Consider the following 19,747-nt stretch of genomic DNA (forward strand, 5'->3'; position numbering starts at 1 on the left):
TTATTTTCAAGGAGGGCTAACAGCCAAAGGTAAAAGGGCCTACAATTTATTTAATTCTCTACGTAAAACCTTCTCGAAAGGAAAATAAATGCCAGCTCTTCACGTACCCTGTTTACAGTGAGGTTTTTGTTGGCAGGCCATTATGTTTCCATGGTAACAAGCAAACTATTCATTTGAAACAAAACCAGCCATGACTTTGTGCTTTGACAAGGATTTCTATAGCTCTTTTTTTTTTTTTTTCCAGAGTTCAACCAGATGACGCTGTAATCTTTTTAGCCACAAAAGCACCTGAAGATCTCTTCTCTACTCAGGTCAAAATTATCTTTTATACGTAGTTCGGAATAAGTTATACTTCCATGATGTCTTTTTATCCCCAGTGCTTAAAAAAATTTGTTTTTATTATTTTATTTTTGAGTCAGTAGTCAGTGGAGGAATCTTTGGTAGTTTGTTTTTTCAATGTCCATTTACAAAGACTCTTTCTTCATGCCAGTGCCTGGTGAATCTTTCATAGCCTCTGCCAGGATAAGGTCACCTTCGAGGACTTAAGATGGAGATGAGGACGATAACTGGAAAAAGCCATATATGTACTAAAATTCCAACAGCACCATCAACGGAATCTAAAGATAAGAAAAAGTAAATGCCAAAAAAAAAAAGGTAGAATCATCATTCCATGCAGCTACCAACACAATTTCAGCAAAGTAAAAAAAAAAAAAAAAGACAACTTCAGTATATTGAAACCGCTTTTTGAAAACATTTGTTTTGCTCTGTTTTGTTTTTTCGCTTCATTTCTAAGGCAAGTGAAAAGGAAAATAACTTGAATATATGGTTAGATATTTGATAAAATATTTGCAGATTTTAAGTTGATAGAATATGCTATGAAAACTTACTAAAAAATACTTGTGAATACTTGTGTAGGTTTGTGGCTGAGCTCAACCTCAGAGTTCTGACAGTGACATGAGAGCATATACACAAAGATTCTCAGAAATCCCACAAGGTCAGATTTTCCTTTCTTTTCTTTTTTTAAAAAAACTTCCAAAATGTTTAAGCTTGAGGCCTGGGAGAAAAACTACTCTTGATGAAAACTAAGAAGGGATTCTTAGAGTAGAGACATAAAGACATTAACTACTGCAAAAGTGGATTTTTTTATGTTTAGATCCTACCGTTCTCTATTAAATAATTATCTCTTTAGTGTGATTTTTTAGAAATTCCATGAAGTCCATTCTAATTAAGAAATCTCTTTCATCCTTCTGTTTGTGAGTCCTACTAGAGTTCATGCTTGAATTAAAGCTTCACGTCCAGGAATACCCTTAGAATGTACAACTTACTTAGGAGAACTAACATAAGAAAAACATAAGAGCAGCCAGTAATCGGTTCACCTGGCTTGAATTACAAATGGCTCTCAGTTAGAACTGGGCTCTGAAAATATAGACATAGAATCTCAGCTCTTGAGGGTGCTGGCCACAGTATTGTGTACTGCCTGAGAAGGACTGGAGATCTGTGAATCTATACACCTGCTGGCTGGTGTGTACCTAGAAATTAACCTCAAGTCAATATTCACCGAATACCATTCATCAAAATTCACTTGATAAATGATCGTTAAATAAATTGATAAAAAATTAAAAGAATACGTCCCCATACAAAATAGAAGATTTATAGTAAAAAAAAAAGTAGCTACATAAAAATACCTCCAATTCGTGTAGATGTATCCTATTTAAAATGGTCACATATTTCTCCATATTTACTAGCTTGAGAGTAGAAAACAGATTGTGAAACATTTTATTGTGTAATCTTAGTGTAATAATACAGTCTTTATGGATTTTCATTGTAATCTCAATGGCTATTCTTATCACTTTAGGTTTTCCCTCTAGTTAGTGGATTATGTTGCTTGTTTTACTCTTTTGAAAAGTTTAATGTAATTTATAATATTTTCAGTTATTAAATTATCAAAATGCAAAATTTGTGTATAAAACAAGAACTACCTTCAGTTAATATGCTATTGCCACTGGTTCATGTTGTCAGGTTCTAAAGGAATCTCATTCTCTTCTCGGGAGAATGTTTGTTTGTCTTTTTGTGTGTACATTAGAAAAACCTAGTTTATTCAGATATCGCTATTAGTTTTCTAAAGCAAAATCACCCAGACACAGGAATAAATTTTTCCTAAATTTGTTACTTGAAATGTTAAGTGTAATCACAGAAAGGTAAAAACTATGAGCAAATGGCTTATTGTTGTACCTAATCTTAGTTTTTGTTTTTTTATAATGCTTAAAAATGGAGTCAATTCTGTTGATCTGAGCAATCACTGGGAAGTTGTAGAAATTCGATTTCCAACTTCTAGATTTCTCACTAAATAACCTAGATTAACAAAGACTCTGATTTGTTCTAGACCTATGCAACATGGATTTTCATGCTTCTTTGATATGTGCTAAGTAATTGATGAATTGTTAGTGTAAGTTTAGCTTGATGGATATCTCTACGTAACCATAAAATTAAAGATGCCAGATAGCCCTAGGAAAATCCTTGAATTGGAGGAATTTTTAATAGAAATGATTTGCAGATAACATTAAACTATGATATTCAAACCACTGTAAAAAAGTCAAGACCCAAATTATAAACAAGATTGGGGTGAAGGTCGATGGAGATTAATTATACCAGCAAATGCAGGGCTACTCCATTAATTAATATATTTGCTAAGGTTCTTCACAATATGTAATCTGTCAAAATAGTTGGCAAAACTTAGACCTCGGAAATATTTTCATAAATTGATTGGGGAGATAAAACAAACTATGCCTATGTAAATCTACACTTAGCACATAGAGTCACCCAATATTTTAATTAAAATTTTAAAGGCTCAAAAATAATATGAATAAAAATAATATTAAAAATCTTAATTCAAAATCAAAGTGTGCCTGCCTTACCTAGATCTAATCTAAATTACTTTTATTTTATCTTAGGCCAAATATACCTACAGTTAAATTTAATACTTTGATTTTAAAATACCTTCAAAATTTATGGTATCATATATAAGAAAGTCATAGATAACCCCACTAAAAATAATTTTTTTTAATTAGAATACATTTAGTATTAGTTACTTTAACATCACGTCAAACCAATCCCAAGAAAAGCCACTTACTCTTAGTTGTTAGGTCTTGTTTTGCACATTCTCCTTCTGCAATTGATACATCATCAATGGCAATGTCACCTTCTATGCCAGGACCTCGAATACCTTCAAAAATGAGCTACAAATATGAATGAAACAGACCTAAATGTAGAGCTTTGATTTGCAGATCAATTTCTATTGAAAAATTGAGGAGGCAAACAAACTTGTTAATAATTCTGGCATTTTTTTTAAGCTTAATGGTTTTCAAAATTGTTACTTATGAAAACAATACATTTTCACAACAAAATCAGTAATGAGATCTTCCTTTCAGAGCATTAGTTTTTTTCACATCAAAAGTTCTGTGCTGATTTGAAAACAAAACTAAACTTAATTGAATAATACAATAAACACAACCACTACAAAATCCTATCGCTTTTCATTTTCAGGGGGAAAAATTTTTTTTTATTTGAGCACTTTCTCTGAAATAGATTTCCTTCAACTTTATTTAAAATTATATCCTAAGACTGGTGTTCTATACAATTTTTAAAAGAATATATTAATTCTGGGTTCTTTCCAGTAGTAGTATGTTTACTGAAGCCCCGACCAAGGGTTCACCACCTATGTGAAATTGTTTGTCTCTTGCAAACAGATTGACTAGCTTCCTCATACTCTCTGTATTTAACCTATGATTTACCACTATGATTTCACTTTTGACATTCTATTTTAAATACTAAAAGATATTTATGGGCTTATTTATGTTAAGCGTCTAATGGCAGACTTGAAATTATCTACAACAGTGGTTGGCTTAATGCATGAGTGTTGAAAGAATAGATGAATGAATTCCGATTCCCTTTATTGCTAAATTTACTACTAAATTCTGGATACAAGGTCAATATAAGGACAATTACTGAATTTTTATTATTCCATTGTTATAAAAGTGAGACTCTTATAGAATCTTCCCTTATAAGCTCCAAATTTTTCCATGCTTTTAGCAAAAAACTTTTAGTCCCTTTGCTACTAAAAAAGTACAAGGTCACCTATGCATTTAGTGGATTATATTCCCAGGAAAGTTTCCACGTATCAAAATGAAACCTCTACTCTGGCCTTTCCAAAGATAAAATGAGTGTAATAAAGGCATGTTTCCAACATCATGCTGATGTATATATTTTTATATAATTTCTTGCCTTATTGCAACAAATTTGAGTGAAAGTTTATTTTTAATCAATGACAAAATATCTGGTTTTATTTGTCTTTTAAAGTATCTCAGTATGCCTTCTTAAAGGCAATTTTGAGGTGGTTTTCAGAGAACTCAAATTATCTTTGGGAAATTGATCTATTGTTCTCTGATATGCTACCGTAAGTTCATCAATGGAATTTCCAAGAAGTTTTTTTTTTTAAGCAGAGGCATTACTTACCAATTTTATACTGTGTCCTTGTCCCCCACTAAATTATAGCCTAAGATATAGAATTATTTTCATAATTTTGATAGGAGTAAAAAGTTTATGAAGTTTTACTACTGTACTTATTGTCAGGTGGGTTTCCTGCTTACCTCTATTAAGATAAGTATGTTAATACTGTCCAAAGCCTTTTCTTTGAAAAGCCTAAAAAATGTCCCATTTCTCTGAAGTCAAAACAAAATGGCAGGCCAGAGCTGAAATATTTAGAACCAGTTTAGCAGTTTTTGAATTATCACTTATAATAACACCTCAAAGGATGTAGATATAGCATTAGAAATGATGCTATTAAAGCTGTGTTCAAATATAATTTCTCAGTAAGAGAAGAAGAGCTACATGCAGCAAAAATGAATAAAGATAGAAAAGGGAATCAAAGAATACAATGCACTTCTGATAATCTCAATTCAGTGTTCAAGGTGCTTTCTGCAAACATTCGCATGTTTTTCTCCTGAAAAGACATAGATCACTTCTGATCATTACAGCTAAGGCAAGTGCAAGTCTAAGAATTCAGTTGGACAATTGACAATGTTCATCACCTGGAAAAACTTCAGGATATAAATAAATTGGAAAATAGCCATTAGCATTAATAATGCTACCTTTCTTTTATTACTGGTTCAGCAAATAAATGAACTATCACTAATCCTTCCAAAAGACACATGAATAGAGGCAACATCATAGATCAGGTGGTTAGCCTTGGCTTTTTCCTCAGGGAAACAATCTCAAATATCAACAGTGAGTTAACTTCATAAGACTTTACTAGTACAACTTGCTTGGTAGATGTCAACTGGTTATCAAAGCTCTTAATCTGAAATAATAACATGATAAAAACAGAAATACATACAAAACATTCTGAGTTGTGATTGGACAATTTTTTTCAAGGTTTAATTCTGAAGACATCATCATGTCTATAAATCTATATAATTCATCATCATGAATTAGACTTAAAATTCCAAAGATGTAACTATACAAACATGCAATGTCTACTAATGATGACAATATTTTCCAGATTATTATTATTCTTAGTTAGATAGACATAAAAGCAGAATGCTATAATAAACCAAAAAAACAAAACCCATTGTTGTCCAGTTGGTTCCAACTCATAGCGACCCTATAGGACAGAGTAGAACTGCCTTATAGGGTTTCCAAGGTTGTACTCCTTACAGAAGCAGACTGGCACATCTTTTTTTTTTTTTAGATTTAATGTGGGCAGGAAATGCCTTAAATGGGGCTCAAGCTGCAGTTACGTGGCTCATCACTGGTCTGAAGGAAACCCAGCTGCTGGAGGAGTTTCCCCTCCGGGATAGATGATGTGATGGGTGGAATAAATACGCATCTTCTAGGGAGCTATTAGGAAGTAGGGTGAGTCGTCCCCTGCACTTCTGTAAGGGCTCGGATGGAACATCTTGTGGCTTTGAACTACCAACCTTTCATTAGCAGCTGAGTGTTTAGCCACTGTGCTGCCAGGGCTCCTTAATGGTATAATAAAATAAAAAAATAAATAAAAAAAAACTTTTGACTTCAAGTCAATTCTGACTCATACAGACACTGCAGGACAAAGCAGAACTGCCCATAGGGTTTCCAAGGCTATAATCTTTATGGAAGCAGACTGCCACCTCTTTCTCCCACAGAGCAGCTTGGAGTTGGAACTGCTGACCTTTCTGTTAGCAGCCCAGTGCTTAACTACCGTGCCACCAGAGCTTGTCAATGGTATAACACCAAACCAAAACCTGATGCCATCTAGGGGATTCAGACTCATAACGACCTGTTTTATAGTCTCTGTCCAATGTCAAGTATTTGTATGTTTTAAGATAAATTGTCTCAAAGCCCATTTTAAAATCTTGAAATAAGAATGTAAAAATAAATGATCTCCTGAACCCCTTGCGCCAAACCAAGAAAATGTAAAAGCATTTGTGGCTCATAGTGTCTCTTCGTACTTTTCCTCTGGGAAACATTGGGACTATACTATGAATGAAGTAAATCATTAAAAGGAATGGTTAAATATTTTGCTTAGTTTAGTGTATAAAATATAAATGACATTCTAAGATTAAAACTACATTAATTTTACTTTTTTGGAAATTTTTCCCTAAAGTTTCTAACTCCAGTAAAACATATTTTAATTGAAAGCACTAATCATGCTAAATTAATTCTAGAAAAAGAGCTGCAGAAGAAATTTCAGTATCATAAAACTTCTATCTGCCCTGCACAATATTACACAATGATTTCTTTTTTTGGTAAAGCAAACTATTTGGGCATACTCATACCAAGGTTGTTTTCCAAAGGGTTTATCAATCAAACTAATTTAAAATAATGCAAATCCAAACAAATAAAACAACATAACTGCCACTGAAACAGAGGCTCAAAATCACTAATGGTCCATTAAAAATTGCAAGAAATAAGAGATAGGCCTTCCACTTGAATTAAAGACATCCTAGAATGACATAAAAATATATTTGAATAATATTAAAACTCCACACAGTGTAATTTATATTATATTTTGTAAAGTTGTTGCCATGATCTCCTATATATATATTATATATAAAAAAAAAAAATCCTTAAAAAAAAAAAAAAATTTTTTTTTTTTTTTTTTTTAGAAGTCGGCATTAAATGCCACAGCAAATATTTTTGAAAACCTTGATAGTAATAATTGGTTGTTTAGGAAAAAATTACTTTGTCTGAAAAAACATCGAAACTATAAGAAACTCAAAAAATAAAACAAAACAAAAATGGGGTGAGGTGATGTAGTTGTGCTTCATACTTCCTTTAAGAATAAATATTTATGAAAGTCATTAGCCAATGGTCACAGAAATATGTTAGATAATGAAAGAATATAGAGATTCAAAATAAAAATACAATTTTATTAATTTTTATTTTCCTTAGCTTAGAAATGCATTGTGTCAAAACCCAAAAGTCAAAACTACTTTTGGCCAAGACAGTATAACAGAAACCACATTTATACTCCTGCCTGTAACAACCAAATAACTGAACAAAATTTAGGAAACAGTGATTTTCAGAACACTGGATATCAGGTAATGACGGACAATGATCCCTGAGAGATGGGAACCAAACAAGATGAGCCCCATGACTTCCCTGTTACTACCTCGAGAGAGTTTATAGACCATGGTGCAAGTAGTGGGAACCAAGGTGGACATTGGTAGGAAACCTGAGTTGAGGAGATGGAGCCAGGGAAGGCAGCTAGAGTTTGTAGAGCAGAACATCAGGAAAGAAAGAATTGCAGAGACAGAGAGATATTTGTAGAGAGCCACCCTTGAGTATTCAGCAGATCAGGACATGAATACGAAGTAACTACCCAAGCCCTGGGAAACAAACACTGGGATGCCTTTAAGATAACAGTGTCAGTCCACACAGGGCTGGGGATAGTGAATGTTCCCACTAGCCAAACTGGAAAACGTCATAATTCATGAGGCACTGGGTAGAGTACCCAGAAGAATCTTGTTTCAGTAGCGAGAAATAATTAACCCTAAACTAAGCATTGCTCTGGTCTCACCTAACAAATTTTAAAATTAAGACCTAAAATGACTGAACTGTTTCAACGTAACTTAATTATGTCCCCTCAAAAGCTCAAGAATATTTACAGAAATACAAAAATACCCAGAACCCAACAAGGTAAAATTCAAAACGTCTGGCATACAATCAAAACACCAGGCAGGCAAAGAAGCAGAAAAGTAAAGTTCCATAATGAGGAGGAAAGATCAATCAATACCAACCCACCAAGAACTGACACAGATGTTAGAAGGGGACATTAAAACAGTTATTATAATTGCATTTCATATGTTAAAAACTTTAAGCAGGGACATGAAAAGGAAGTAGACTTAAATTGAACTTATAGAGGTGAAAAGCAAATGGCTGTGATGAAAAGTACACTAAACTGGAATGAAGGCAGATTAGGCATTGTAGAAGAAATCATCAGTGAATGTAAGGGCAGAATAGAAACTGTCCTAACGAAACACAAAGAGAAATAAATAAATAAAAGAATGAATGTGCTGTTTAACAGCTTCAACAGACTTACATATGTGAAATTGAAGACTTCAAGGGAAAGGAGGAGGGCAAAAATATTTGAAGAAATAATATTTAGCCAGGCAATTATCAAATTGGATAAAAACTATAAACCCACAGACCCAAGAAGTTCAATGTATCCATAGCCAGTAAAAAATGAACTGCATCAAAGCACATCATAATCAAATTGCTCAAAACTAGTGATGAAAAGAATAGCTTAAAAGCAACCAGAAGAAAAGTCACATTACCTACAGAGAAATAATTATAAAGGAGACAGCTGATTTATCCTTGCAAACAGTAAAACAGTAGAGCAATCTCTTTAAAATTCCAAAAGAAAGAAAAAAACTATGAGCCTAGAATTCTACACTCAGAGGAAATATCTTTCAAAAGTGAAGGTGAAATAGGCTTTGCAGACATACAAAACCAAAGCCTCACATTCAAAGAAATTTTAAAGAAAGTCTTTCAGGCAGATTGAAAAATCATAGCAGAAAGAAATATGGATCTATACAAAAAGGCAGAGTCCTGGCACTGGTAACTACATTGGACACCAATTATGCAACCCCAGTCTGATTTCTCAGTTGGAAAGAGGAGAGGAACTGGATATAGTGGAGAGAGTTCTCCAAGGTCTGTACTTTTATGAATAAAGATGCTTGGTCTTTTTGTGGATTGAGCATGTATATTTCCAAGGCTGCAGAAAACATGTTGTAATTTTTAGAGGATGGTAAAAATTTTCTGCTCTGAATTTACAGTGACCTGGTAACAAAAGACTAAATCACTCCCTTGAATTTCCATCTTTTAATCAACAATTCTGGGAACAGGATATAGTGGACTGAGATGGGCCAACAAACAACTCCTTTCTGCAAGATTGCAAGATTAAACCTGGAGTTGGCATTCTGGCTTTTTTGTTTCTTTCCCCTATGAAGCCTATCTCATTGCTCATACAATCCCTTCAGGATTCTCTGTCCTGAATAAAGTCCCCATTTCCTTGCAAAAACAAACAAAACCTGTACTTTTATAGTGAATGTGAAAAATGATAAAGGAAAAGAACCATTTCAATGAATCATATAATATCCTAATATCTGCCTAAAGTCCATTATGTTAATTCTGAACCATAATAAATTTTAGTTATGATGTTGGCTTTTCCCATTTCCTTTTTTTACCACCTTATCCAAATTTCTCAAGAGTGGACACTTTATATCCACTTATGAAATGTAGCTTCTACCCTGTGAGTAAACAGAAAACGTCCTTAACTAAGGTTACCAATCACCTTCTAATAACTAAACCAAATAGACTCAGACTGCTTTTTAATTTTATTTTTACCACCTTCTTTAAGTTCTGTGGGCGCCAAATTTGATGTCTTTTAACTCTGAAAAATAGTACTTAGGGTTGGCCTATTCCTTCATCTTAAAGATTGGTTAGTGTTCTGCATGGTTCCAGCCTCTATAATCACTGTTCACATCTGTACACTTTTCCTCGATAGTATCAACCTTGTTCATTGTTTTATGTAACACATACATCTAATGACTCCCAGATATTTATGTCCCAAAGCCTTTCAGACTCACAGATATAACTGCCTCCTAGGCATCTTTAAAAGAGTATTACAGAGACATTTTATATTAACATGTTTGAAATAGAAGTTACCACATTCATCCCTGATACATATCTATTTTCCTTTTTTTTTTAATTTCAGATTATTTGTAGCATAAGCATTTCTCAAGACTCTCTACTTTTAGACTTTTTAATCATTCATGACATCTTCTCCCCCATGCCAGATTCTAAACATAAAAATGTTCAGCTAGTTTTTACACTGAAGTATTTCTTCAAATCATCTTTTCTTAATACAACTTCCCTAAGAGTTTGTCTCTTTGGCATCTTTGTGTGGATTTTACATGGTGTCCTAACTGGTTTGCCAATCCAATTCTACACTGTTGAACTAGTCTTCCATACAGTAACCTGAGTGAAGTACCATGTCACCCCCTGAGTAAATTCTTTCAGTGACTCCCCTTTGCCTAAGCTCCTAGCACTAATTTCTATCAGCAATTGATGATTTTCTTTTTCCTGTTCTAGCATTTCGTATCAATATAATTATGCAATATGTACTTTTTGTGTGTCAGGATAATGTCGGTGACATTCACCTGTATTATTGTCTGTATTAGTTATTTTAAATTTAGTGTTCATTTACATTTAATGTTATTGGTAAGATTAAGCTTAAATCCTGTGCTCCTTAGGTTTGTTGGCCTTATCTTTCAGCAGTCCTTGATTTGTTTTTATGTATCAAATTTCACATAAACTTTTTTGATTGTCTGGAAAATCCTGTGGTATGTGACCTCAATGTTTTTGTTTACTCTGAACTTTGCTGGAATGTTAGCCCTTTCTCTGCTCCCCAACCCCTCTCCCAGTTCAGTTTTCACCTTATATGATAAGCTTTTCTTGACTCTCCCCTCCTTACTTCTCTTGTTGGCTATGTGCAGAAATTCTACAGATTGGATTACAGGAAAATAGCATTCTACCAATAGAAAATTAGCATAATTGCAGCAATCTATGATTTTCTATACCTTTACACCTATTTGCCGTGAAATGGATCCAATAGATTACCGGGAGAACAAGTGTTTGGTACTATACATATAATTTCATAAAATGGATTTGACATCTTTCAAAATACTCAAGAAATAAAACTACAGAACATATTACATGTCACTAGATTTTAAAGATATCTCACTATATTTTTCAAGATATGAATAAAAATATTTAGATACATACATATATAGCAACAGTTACATAGTTATTTAAGTAATTAAAACAGCATTAGTAACTTTATTTAGCTTCATGAGCTATTTTCTGTAACAATGATGGCCACTGTTACAGTTACTGAAATCTCTATTAAATCTTCACAGCTAACTCTCTTACATTCAGCCTAAGCCTTACTTCTTTTCTGTATAAAAACAAAGAAAAATAACATTGTTTAAAGTTCTCTGACTTTGATAATCAACATGATAAATTAATGAAAAACATTATTCAAGGAAAAACATTTTGCTAGAAGTATATAAGAACCTATTTTGTTGGTTTTCAGGGAACAAAAATATATAAATACGAATTTATATAAATGGATTATATTTTCTCCAGGCAAATCATTTGAATTTTGATAAAGACTATTTGTCAATCATATTATTTGATAGATGTTAATTAATAAAGAAAAAAAAGCGTTTTTATTATAGCTTTTAGAACTAAAGAAAAATTTTAACATTTTATAATTTTTGTGATTCTCATATCACAAGAATTTTGAATGTTCATATTCTAACATTTGTTAAAGGTCTGGTTTTGTCATTATTCTCACTACAACAATCAACAGAAATTTCTGATCTTTTCTTACCTGAAATGAAGTAATTGGATATATATTCACATGAGCCTCATTCCATCGTTGTCCTTTATTCCCACTTGAAGACCACAGTGGATTCTCTATCGTTGTCTGTCCTTTCAAACGTAGATAAACATTTAAAACACCTAAAAATAATGAGATTTTATTTTGCGTATTTGTTTTTCTTCAAATTTGTTTCTCCTTGAACCAGCACTTTATAGAGCTTTGCAAATGGAATTTCTCAGCACACTGTAGTGGCTTGTCTTCTCTTCCCCTCTCATTTTCTAGCTTACTTTTATGACTTTCAGCACGTGTTATAGGCTGAATCATAGCCCCCCAAAATAATCACACCCTAATCCCCGGAGCCTTTTAATATTACTTTATACGGCAAAAGGCACTTTGCAGACGTGATCAGGAATCTTGAGATGGAGAGATTACCAGGTGGACCCTAAATGTAATCACAAGTATTTCAAGTATAGGACAGAAGTAGAGGGAGCTGTGACACAGGAGAGAAGCCCATGTGAGAGAAAGAGATAATACACCATTGGTTTTGAGGATGGAGGAAGGGGTCAGAAGCCAAGGAATACAAATACCCTTTATATAACCTAGAAAAGTCAAGGAAACTGATTCTCTCCCAAAGCCTCCAGAAGGAACCAGTCTTGCTACCACCTTCATTTTGGCACCTTTAGATTTATTTTAGACTTCTGTCCTCCAGAACTGTGAGATAACAAGCATGTATTGTTTCAAGCAAAACACACAAAGAAAAAGTGTTGTAAAAAGTTCCAGGAGCAATAGGAAACTAATATGACATGTAATCATGTGACTGAGTTGCCCATACTCTGACTCCAAAAGTATCATTTTATATTATCAGTTAATATCTTTTTCAATTAACTCTTTGCCCTCCACATTACTGATTTTATTTTCCACAGTTTAGATTTTCTTCTTTTTTCCCTAATGTCTTTTTCATTCTGTTATTGTATTATTTGTGACTTCACATTCTTTTCTGATGTCATCATGCTTTCTTCTATTTCTGTCTGTCTTTTACCCAGTTCCTTTCACTCCATGGTCCATTGTTGTAGCATTTTATCTTTTACTGTTTCACAGAGTTCATAATCTCATGTGTTTTATTGAGAAAATAAAGCATATACTACACAAATTTTATTTTTACCTAAAGGAATTCAGTATCTTTTTCAATGGTTTGTGCTTCATCTACTATGTGCCATGTTTTAGCCCCTTTTTATACTGTGAATCTTTTCATGAGAGCAGTATTTTCTCTTTCTTTATTTCTTCCTTTTTATTCATCTATGAATAATAGACAGTATTATCAGGCTTCTTTTTTTATATGAACATTAAACAAAAAACCTGTGAACATTATGGATGTGAATATTGCTGAATTCTTCATTAAGATCTAAAGTTGCAGGGCAGATTAATGAGAGATGTCATTACCATACTCAACAATCTGAGAATAGTGGACAGTTACTTAAGCCATGAGCCATATAAGAGTTGAACTTTCTGGGGTTATTCCACTGTTTTTGGTAAGTCTTTGTGGCAGGGAGTAGCTTTCTGAATCCGTCTTTTGATTTCTCTCAGTGTCCTTTTTGGGCACTTATTGTGGCCTAATTTTTCTTGCTTCTTCATGCTGATACCCTAGTGCATTAGAAGGCCAATCTTCTGCTCAAAGGAAGAGCTGGTGTAGGACAAATTTCTGTATGGTGTAGCTGCATTATACTGTTGAACATCAATATACAACAAGGAGAGATTCCAAGGAAATCAAGCCCAAATCAATAAAAATTTGTGTTAAGCATTAAATAAAGTGATAAAACTTTTTGGTTCTATTAGTCACTGAACTAACAAAGTATTGCATAGTGTATAACTTTCAGAAATTATTTGAAAAAATAATTTGTGTGTGACATAAACAAAGTGGTCCTCATCTATTCTATTTACTACCCTGTTGTACCATGGCGGCTTGCATATTACTATGATGATAGAAGCTATGCCACCAATACTTCAAATGCCAACAGGTTCACCCATGGTGGACAGGTTTTAGCAGAACTTTCAGACTAAGATAGACTAAGAAGAAAGGCCTAGTGATCTACTTCCAAAAATTAGCCGATGGAAACCCTATGAATCACAACAGAATATTGTCCAATATAGTGCTGGACAATGAGTTTAGAAGGTGCTACACAATGGCTATAACAATAGACTCAAACATGCCAACCATCATGAAGATGGCACAGGACTGGGCATCATTTTATTTTGTATGTAGGGTCAACATGAGTTGGAATTGACTCAACAGCAGTTAACAATGACAACAACATCTGTTCTATGGCCTGCCCTTCCTACAACGAATGGCTCTCTAAATTAACAGTAATTGGTTGGCTTGAGCTATGATGTTCTTTACAGAATTCTCATGAGGCTGTACTGCTTTTCAGAAACAGAAGTATCACTGATCTGTTTTTTTCCTCTTCCTTGATTGACTCTAACTTCACTTAGCTTCTTTATCTAGAAGTCCCTCAATAGCTGGCATGCAAACAATGAAGGATGCTCTCACCAAGCTACCAATGCAGTTCAAAGTGTTCCACACTTTAAAAATTACCATATTAGATACTTCAATGATGTTATGTCCAACTGTAAATAGATGACTATGAATGAATTACCACTTTATCTGGAAGTCTTATTTCTCTTGGGTAATATGACTTAATATTTTAATTGAATTGACAGGGAACCAAACCCAAATAAATGAAATTATGATATACAAATGAAGTGATAAGCTTTTTAAAATAAATATTAGTTGTAATTAGGCCAACAAAGTAGTGTGTACTGTATGTCTTTCAAAACTTACTTAAAGTAATAAATACATGATTTAATGAAACACATATTAATGAATATGACTTACCATTGTTGATTACTATATCAGTAATGATAGGTGATTATATCAGTATTTAACAAATCGTTTTTCAGTTTGGAAATATACTTTGATATACTTTGCCTGTGATCATGTTTACATTTTTAATTGCTTTCTTTTCACATATAAACTTACATTTTAATATAAATTTAAACTTGAGTTATCTTAATCATGTTTGTTGAATGCATACTATGTGAAAAATATTTTGACTAGGTTTAAAGAACTCAGGTTTGAATCTTCCCAGTTCTAATTAGGTTCTGAGTAAATTAAACGAGCAAATATCACTTGTCTTATTTAAAAAACACACTGCAACTATAAGTGATTGAGATAAATTCTTTCAAATATATAAAAAATTAAGTAACTTACTGTTATATACTATAACATCCCAATTAAGGAATACAAACTACTGATTCACTGGTCTATTTTACAGATGATGATACAAAGAATATTAATAGAGAGAAATGATTTCAAAACTTTTTTATCTAGCAAGTTTCCAGTTCTTAAGTTTATGAAAGATAATTCAGCATGAAAAGTTATTTAAACTTATGGCCAGGTCAACAAAATTAGAACTTGTGAGACAGAATAAAGCTATTCAAGAGAAGTTAGATTCAGCAAAGCTGACTCAGCACATTATTATAGTATTATCGTAAGGAAATTCCGAAGTGAATGTGATGGATTGTGTTAATACCCTTTAAAAGTAATTTTAAATCTCAGAGGCCCTGTGTTTATCCTTTAGTAGGCACCAGATGCCAATACATATGAATTGAATCATCCCCAATGATTTTCAAATGCTATATGGGTTATTACATGGTTTTATAATACCAGTTTGATATAAAAGACTTGATATAGCTAAGCAAAATTTAAACTGTTTTTACTCTCTCCTTGGTTTCTTACTTTTCATGCTTTGAGTCAATCGTTAGTTGTTAGAGGGGACTTTGCTCATCTCTGGTGCTTAAGGATTGCAGTCAAATAGGCTACATGAACTAAGTGCTCTGTTATCTCATGAGCAAGAGCAACAATTTGGGGGTGATTTATGGCATGATGCAATAACATGATTCATATTTTAATATTATTTCATATCGATTACTATGTAAGATATCATAATTTATATAAATATTATTTATTATTTGTATTAACTAGTTCTCCTCTATCATTATCCCTTAACATTATTTTACTATAAATACATATATGGTATATATTTTTGATAAGAGATTTGAGTTTATGCCCTAAAATGAGCCTACATAGTTCCTGTAACAACAACAACAACAAAAAACCCAAACCCGTTGCTGTCAAGTTGATTCAAATTCATAGCAACCCTATAGGACAGAGTAGAACTGCCCTACAGGGTTTCCAAGGAGTGGCTGGTGGATTCGAACTGCCAAACTTTGGGTTAGCAGCTGAACGCTTAACCATTGTGTCACCAGGGCTCCATATATTTCCTATTAAAAAAAACCCGTTGCCATTGAGTTGATTCAGAATCATTGTGACCCTATAGGACAGAGTAGAACTGCCCCATAGAGTTTCCAAGGAGCCCCTGGTGGATTCGAACTGCTGACCTTTTGGTTAGCAGCTGAGCTCTTAACCACTGCACCATCAGGGCTCCCACTAGAATGTACATTTCACCCTATTAAATAGAAAAGAGTGAATTTAAGACTATTGACTAAATCTTGAGGGAAAGAGTGGCTCAACATAAACTTTATTGAACAGCCCACTGTTTGGTAGCTATTTTCTAACATTAAATGGAAAATACTAAGTAATCTTATGTATTCCCTCAGCTACCTGGAAATTGTCTTTTGCAAGGAACTTAATTTTGAGAATTTATCAGAATTCAAGTGTGATGGTTAAGATTGTTCGTCAACTTGGCTGGGCCACGATTCTCAATGTTTATACATAATCACTCCCGTGATTGAATCTGCTATGAGTAGCCAATCAGTTGAAAGGGAGTTTCCTTAAAGGTGTGGCCTGTATCCAAATATAAGCTGATGTACTGGCTTTTTTGATCACTCTGGATCCTGCCCTGCCTCCTGTTCATCTGACCTCTGGCTCTTGGGACTTGAGCTACCAGCTTATCTGAAGATCTTGGAATTCATAGATCTTCACAATCTGAGAGTGGGAGCCCTGCTCTCTGACCTGTCAATCTTGGGTTTGCCAGCCCCTACGGCTACGTGAATTGAGGGAAGCCTCTATCCTGATACACGGACATGGGACGTTTCAGCCTCTACAATCGTGTGAGCAGTTTCCTTGATATAAATCTCTCTCTATACATATTTATATATATATTTATATACTTTACTGGTTTTGCTTCTAGAGAGAACCCAGCCTAAGACATCAAGTACAATCAAATCTGCATATTTTTTTCTACTGAGATTAGTCTATAATCAATGTAGTCGAAGCTCTAGAAGAATGGTTCCTTATTTCTGTACGTTTTTCAAGCAAAACCACCTCTCATATGAGTCTAACTCTAGGAAACAAATCAAAACATGTGAGTGGATTTCCTATTTGAGAAATATATTCATGGTATAAGTAAGCATTTCGATGTTTATAAACTCTGACCAGAAGGAATATCATCTTGGATTAAAATGAGAATAAAAATTAGACTCCTAAAATCATACAAAAGATTGCTACCCTTGCCTTCTCTGTATCTCATATAAAAAATAATCTTAAAAAAAAAATTAACTATCTCTTATTAAAGGAGTTAAATCCTTTAACACTTTTTTTTTTTTAAAGGATACTTGAGATAACCTAATTAAGAGAAGCTTAATGGGAGGTTAATCTAGATTCTTTAAATTTGATTTCTACATTAAGTAAGATCATCATAAGCTGACATTTGGGCCACAATATTTCAGCTCAAGACACAGATTTTATTCACTCAGTTATTTTGATGTGTCAATATATGAAATTTCCATTTGCACAAGTTTTGCTTATTTCTTCAAGTACTAATAGAAGATCTTGCCCATTATGATATGCTAGATAACTTTCATAAAGATAAATTTCTCTTTGAATTTGTTAAGAAATTATGTGACTCTTGCTTTAGATGCCAGAGCACTTAGATGCAAATTCAGGTTACACTTCAAAAATTAACTTAAAACTTCTGAATTTTATTTTTCTTCCAATCTATAAGGTCTTGGTGAAACTAACTTCCATGTCCAATTTAAACTCCATACCATCAATTCCCTTTTCCCTTTTTTTGTTTTTCTTCTAATAGTTAAAAATCTACATAGTGTGGATCATTTTTTTTTAATCTATTGAGCAATCATTGTCCCAGAGGATCAAATATAAATAAATCATGGTTAATGCACTCAAAGAGCTTAAAATCTAGCAGAGGTCAGTGTGACAAACACTATGATATCCATGCATCAGGGGTTCTGAGGAAAAAAGGAGCAGGAAGAGTGGGGAAGAATTTCTGGAGACATCCTTGACCTGAATTTTGAAGAAAGAAGTTATATAGATAGTCAAAAAGGAGGATAAAAAGGTACTTATTCTATCATATAATTAAAAAAATATATTCACTCATTTAATAAATATTTATTGAATGTCCAAATAAATACCTATATTAGCAAGGCATTGTTTCTACCCTCACCAAGCATACATTTCAGCAGGACAAAAGGCAGAGCATATAAAGAGGCCCCAGATGCAACAAAGCTTGATTTGGAGAGCTCCAAGTATGGCCGGGACAGACTATGGAGCTACTCAAAACAGAAGTCAGAGGGGGATACATGTCCTTGAGGTTCTTAGGTCACTAGTTTTAGAGAATGATCGTTAACCTGGAAAATAATGGGCTAAGAGAAAGCAAGGAGACCATTTAGGAAGCTAATACAGTACTGTATGCAAGAAGTGAGGGAACTCAAACTGAACAATATATTCTAAAATGTGTTTCAGAACTCTGAAGTTTGGTGTCCTGATCTCTAATCTTTTTAGCCATCTCAATATCACTGATTGATTTCTGCTCCATTCACCACTCTCCTAAAGCTATCTACTCTTTGAACATATAACCTCTGTTTCTATTTCACAAAGAAAATAGAGGCTGTTAGGATTAGAGGCTGTTAGGACAGGAACTTTCTCATCTACTTGGGGTTCTCACATCTAGGAATGTATCAGAAGCCGTATTCCTACTTAATTCTTTTCCTCCTACTGCAGTGGAAGTGGCATGAGTTCCCATCTCCAGGCTAATTTCCCTACCAGAGCTCTGAATTCCCATCTCTTCGTGAGACTTCCTTCCCTTTGTTTTATGTGTCTCTTAACTTATCCTTTCTCAAACTACTTTTCCTCTTATAAAGGTCCTCTCACAGCCTTATCTGTCTACATTATCACTTCTTTACCCTCAAGATTCACAAAAGAGAAGACTTCATTAATTAACCTCTCTTCCTTGACACACATTTGATCTACATTGAAATTAGTTTTTTAGGTCCACAACTTTATTGGACCTTTATTATCAAGTTCAATGGATGTATTCATAAGTGCCTTTTGTGCTTTTAATCTCTAATTTCCTGGTATCCTATTATGCATATATCTTACATTCTTCTTTTAAGAAATAAATGAAGTATATATTTTACCAGTTTTTAATAAGCTTTTGTCATATGCAGTAACCTCATATGAGGTTCAATTTCTTTGCAAGGACATTAAATATTCAACTGATTCATCAAAAATTGAAACGACTACTAGAAGCTACAGGAATTTTGAAATGACTTTATATTATTGTCAGTAGCCAGCTCTTGTATCATGTACATGTAAATCAATAGTTATTTTAAGGCTAGTACACTGCAGCTTTCATTTGGAAGTATGCTCTTTTCTTCATTTTTGACAAATATTTTAGCAAGAAATTACACAAGTGTGTCAGACAAGTTCTAAGATATCTCCCAGTAACATCCTCCTCTTAACATTAATATTGTTGTTATTAGCTGCCCTCCAGTTAGCCCCCAACT

At 33.5% G+C, this 19,747-nt stretch overlaps 1 protein-coding gene across 1 annotated transcript in view; it reads right to left on the bottom strand.

Moving 5' to 3' along the window:
* Positions 1 to 282: 282 nt before the first annotated feature.
* Positions 283 to 19,747, bottom strand: part of MDGA2 (MAM domain containing glycosylphosphatidylinositol anchor 2) — a 943,396-nt gene continuing 923,931 nt past the window's right edge. Inside the window, exons 15-17 of the mRNA XM_049897699.1 lie at positions 11,936 to 12,066; positions 3,131 to 3,236; positions 283 to 617 (exon numbers count right to left, since the gene is read on the bottom strand). Of these exons, the coding sequence (XP_049753656.1) occupies positions 529 to 617; positions 3,131 to 3,236; positions 11,936 to 12,066 (326 nt within the window). The 3' untranslated portion in view covers positions 283 to 528. The remainder of the gene's footprint in view (positions 618 to 3,130; positions 3,237 to 11,935; positions 12,067 to 19,747) is intronic.

This window comes from Elephas maximus, chromosome 10 (assembly GCF_024166365.1).
Source record: "Elephas maximus indicus isolate mEleMax1 chromosome 10, mEleMax1 primary haplotype, whole genome shotgun sequence".
Taxonomy (NCBI): domain Eukaryota; kingdom Metazoa; phylum Chordata; class Mammalia; order Proboscidea; family Elephantidae; genus Elephas; species Elephas maximus.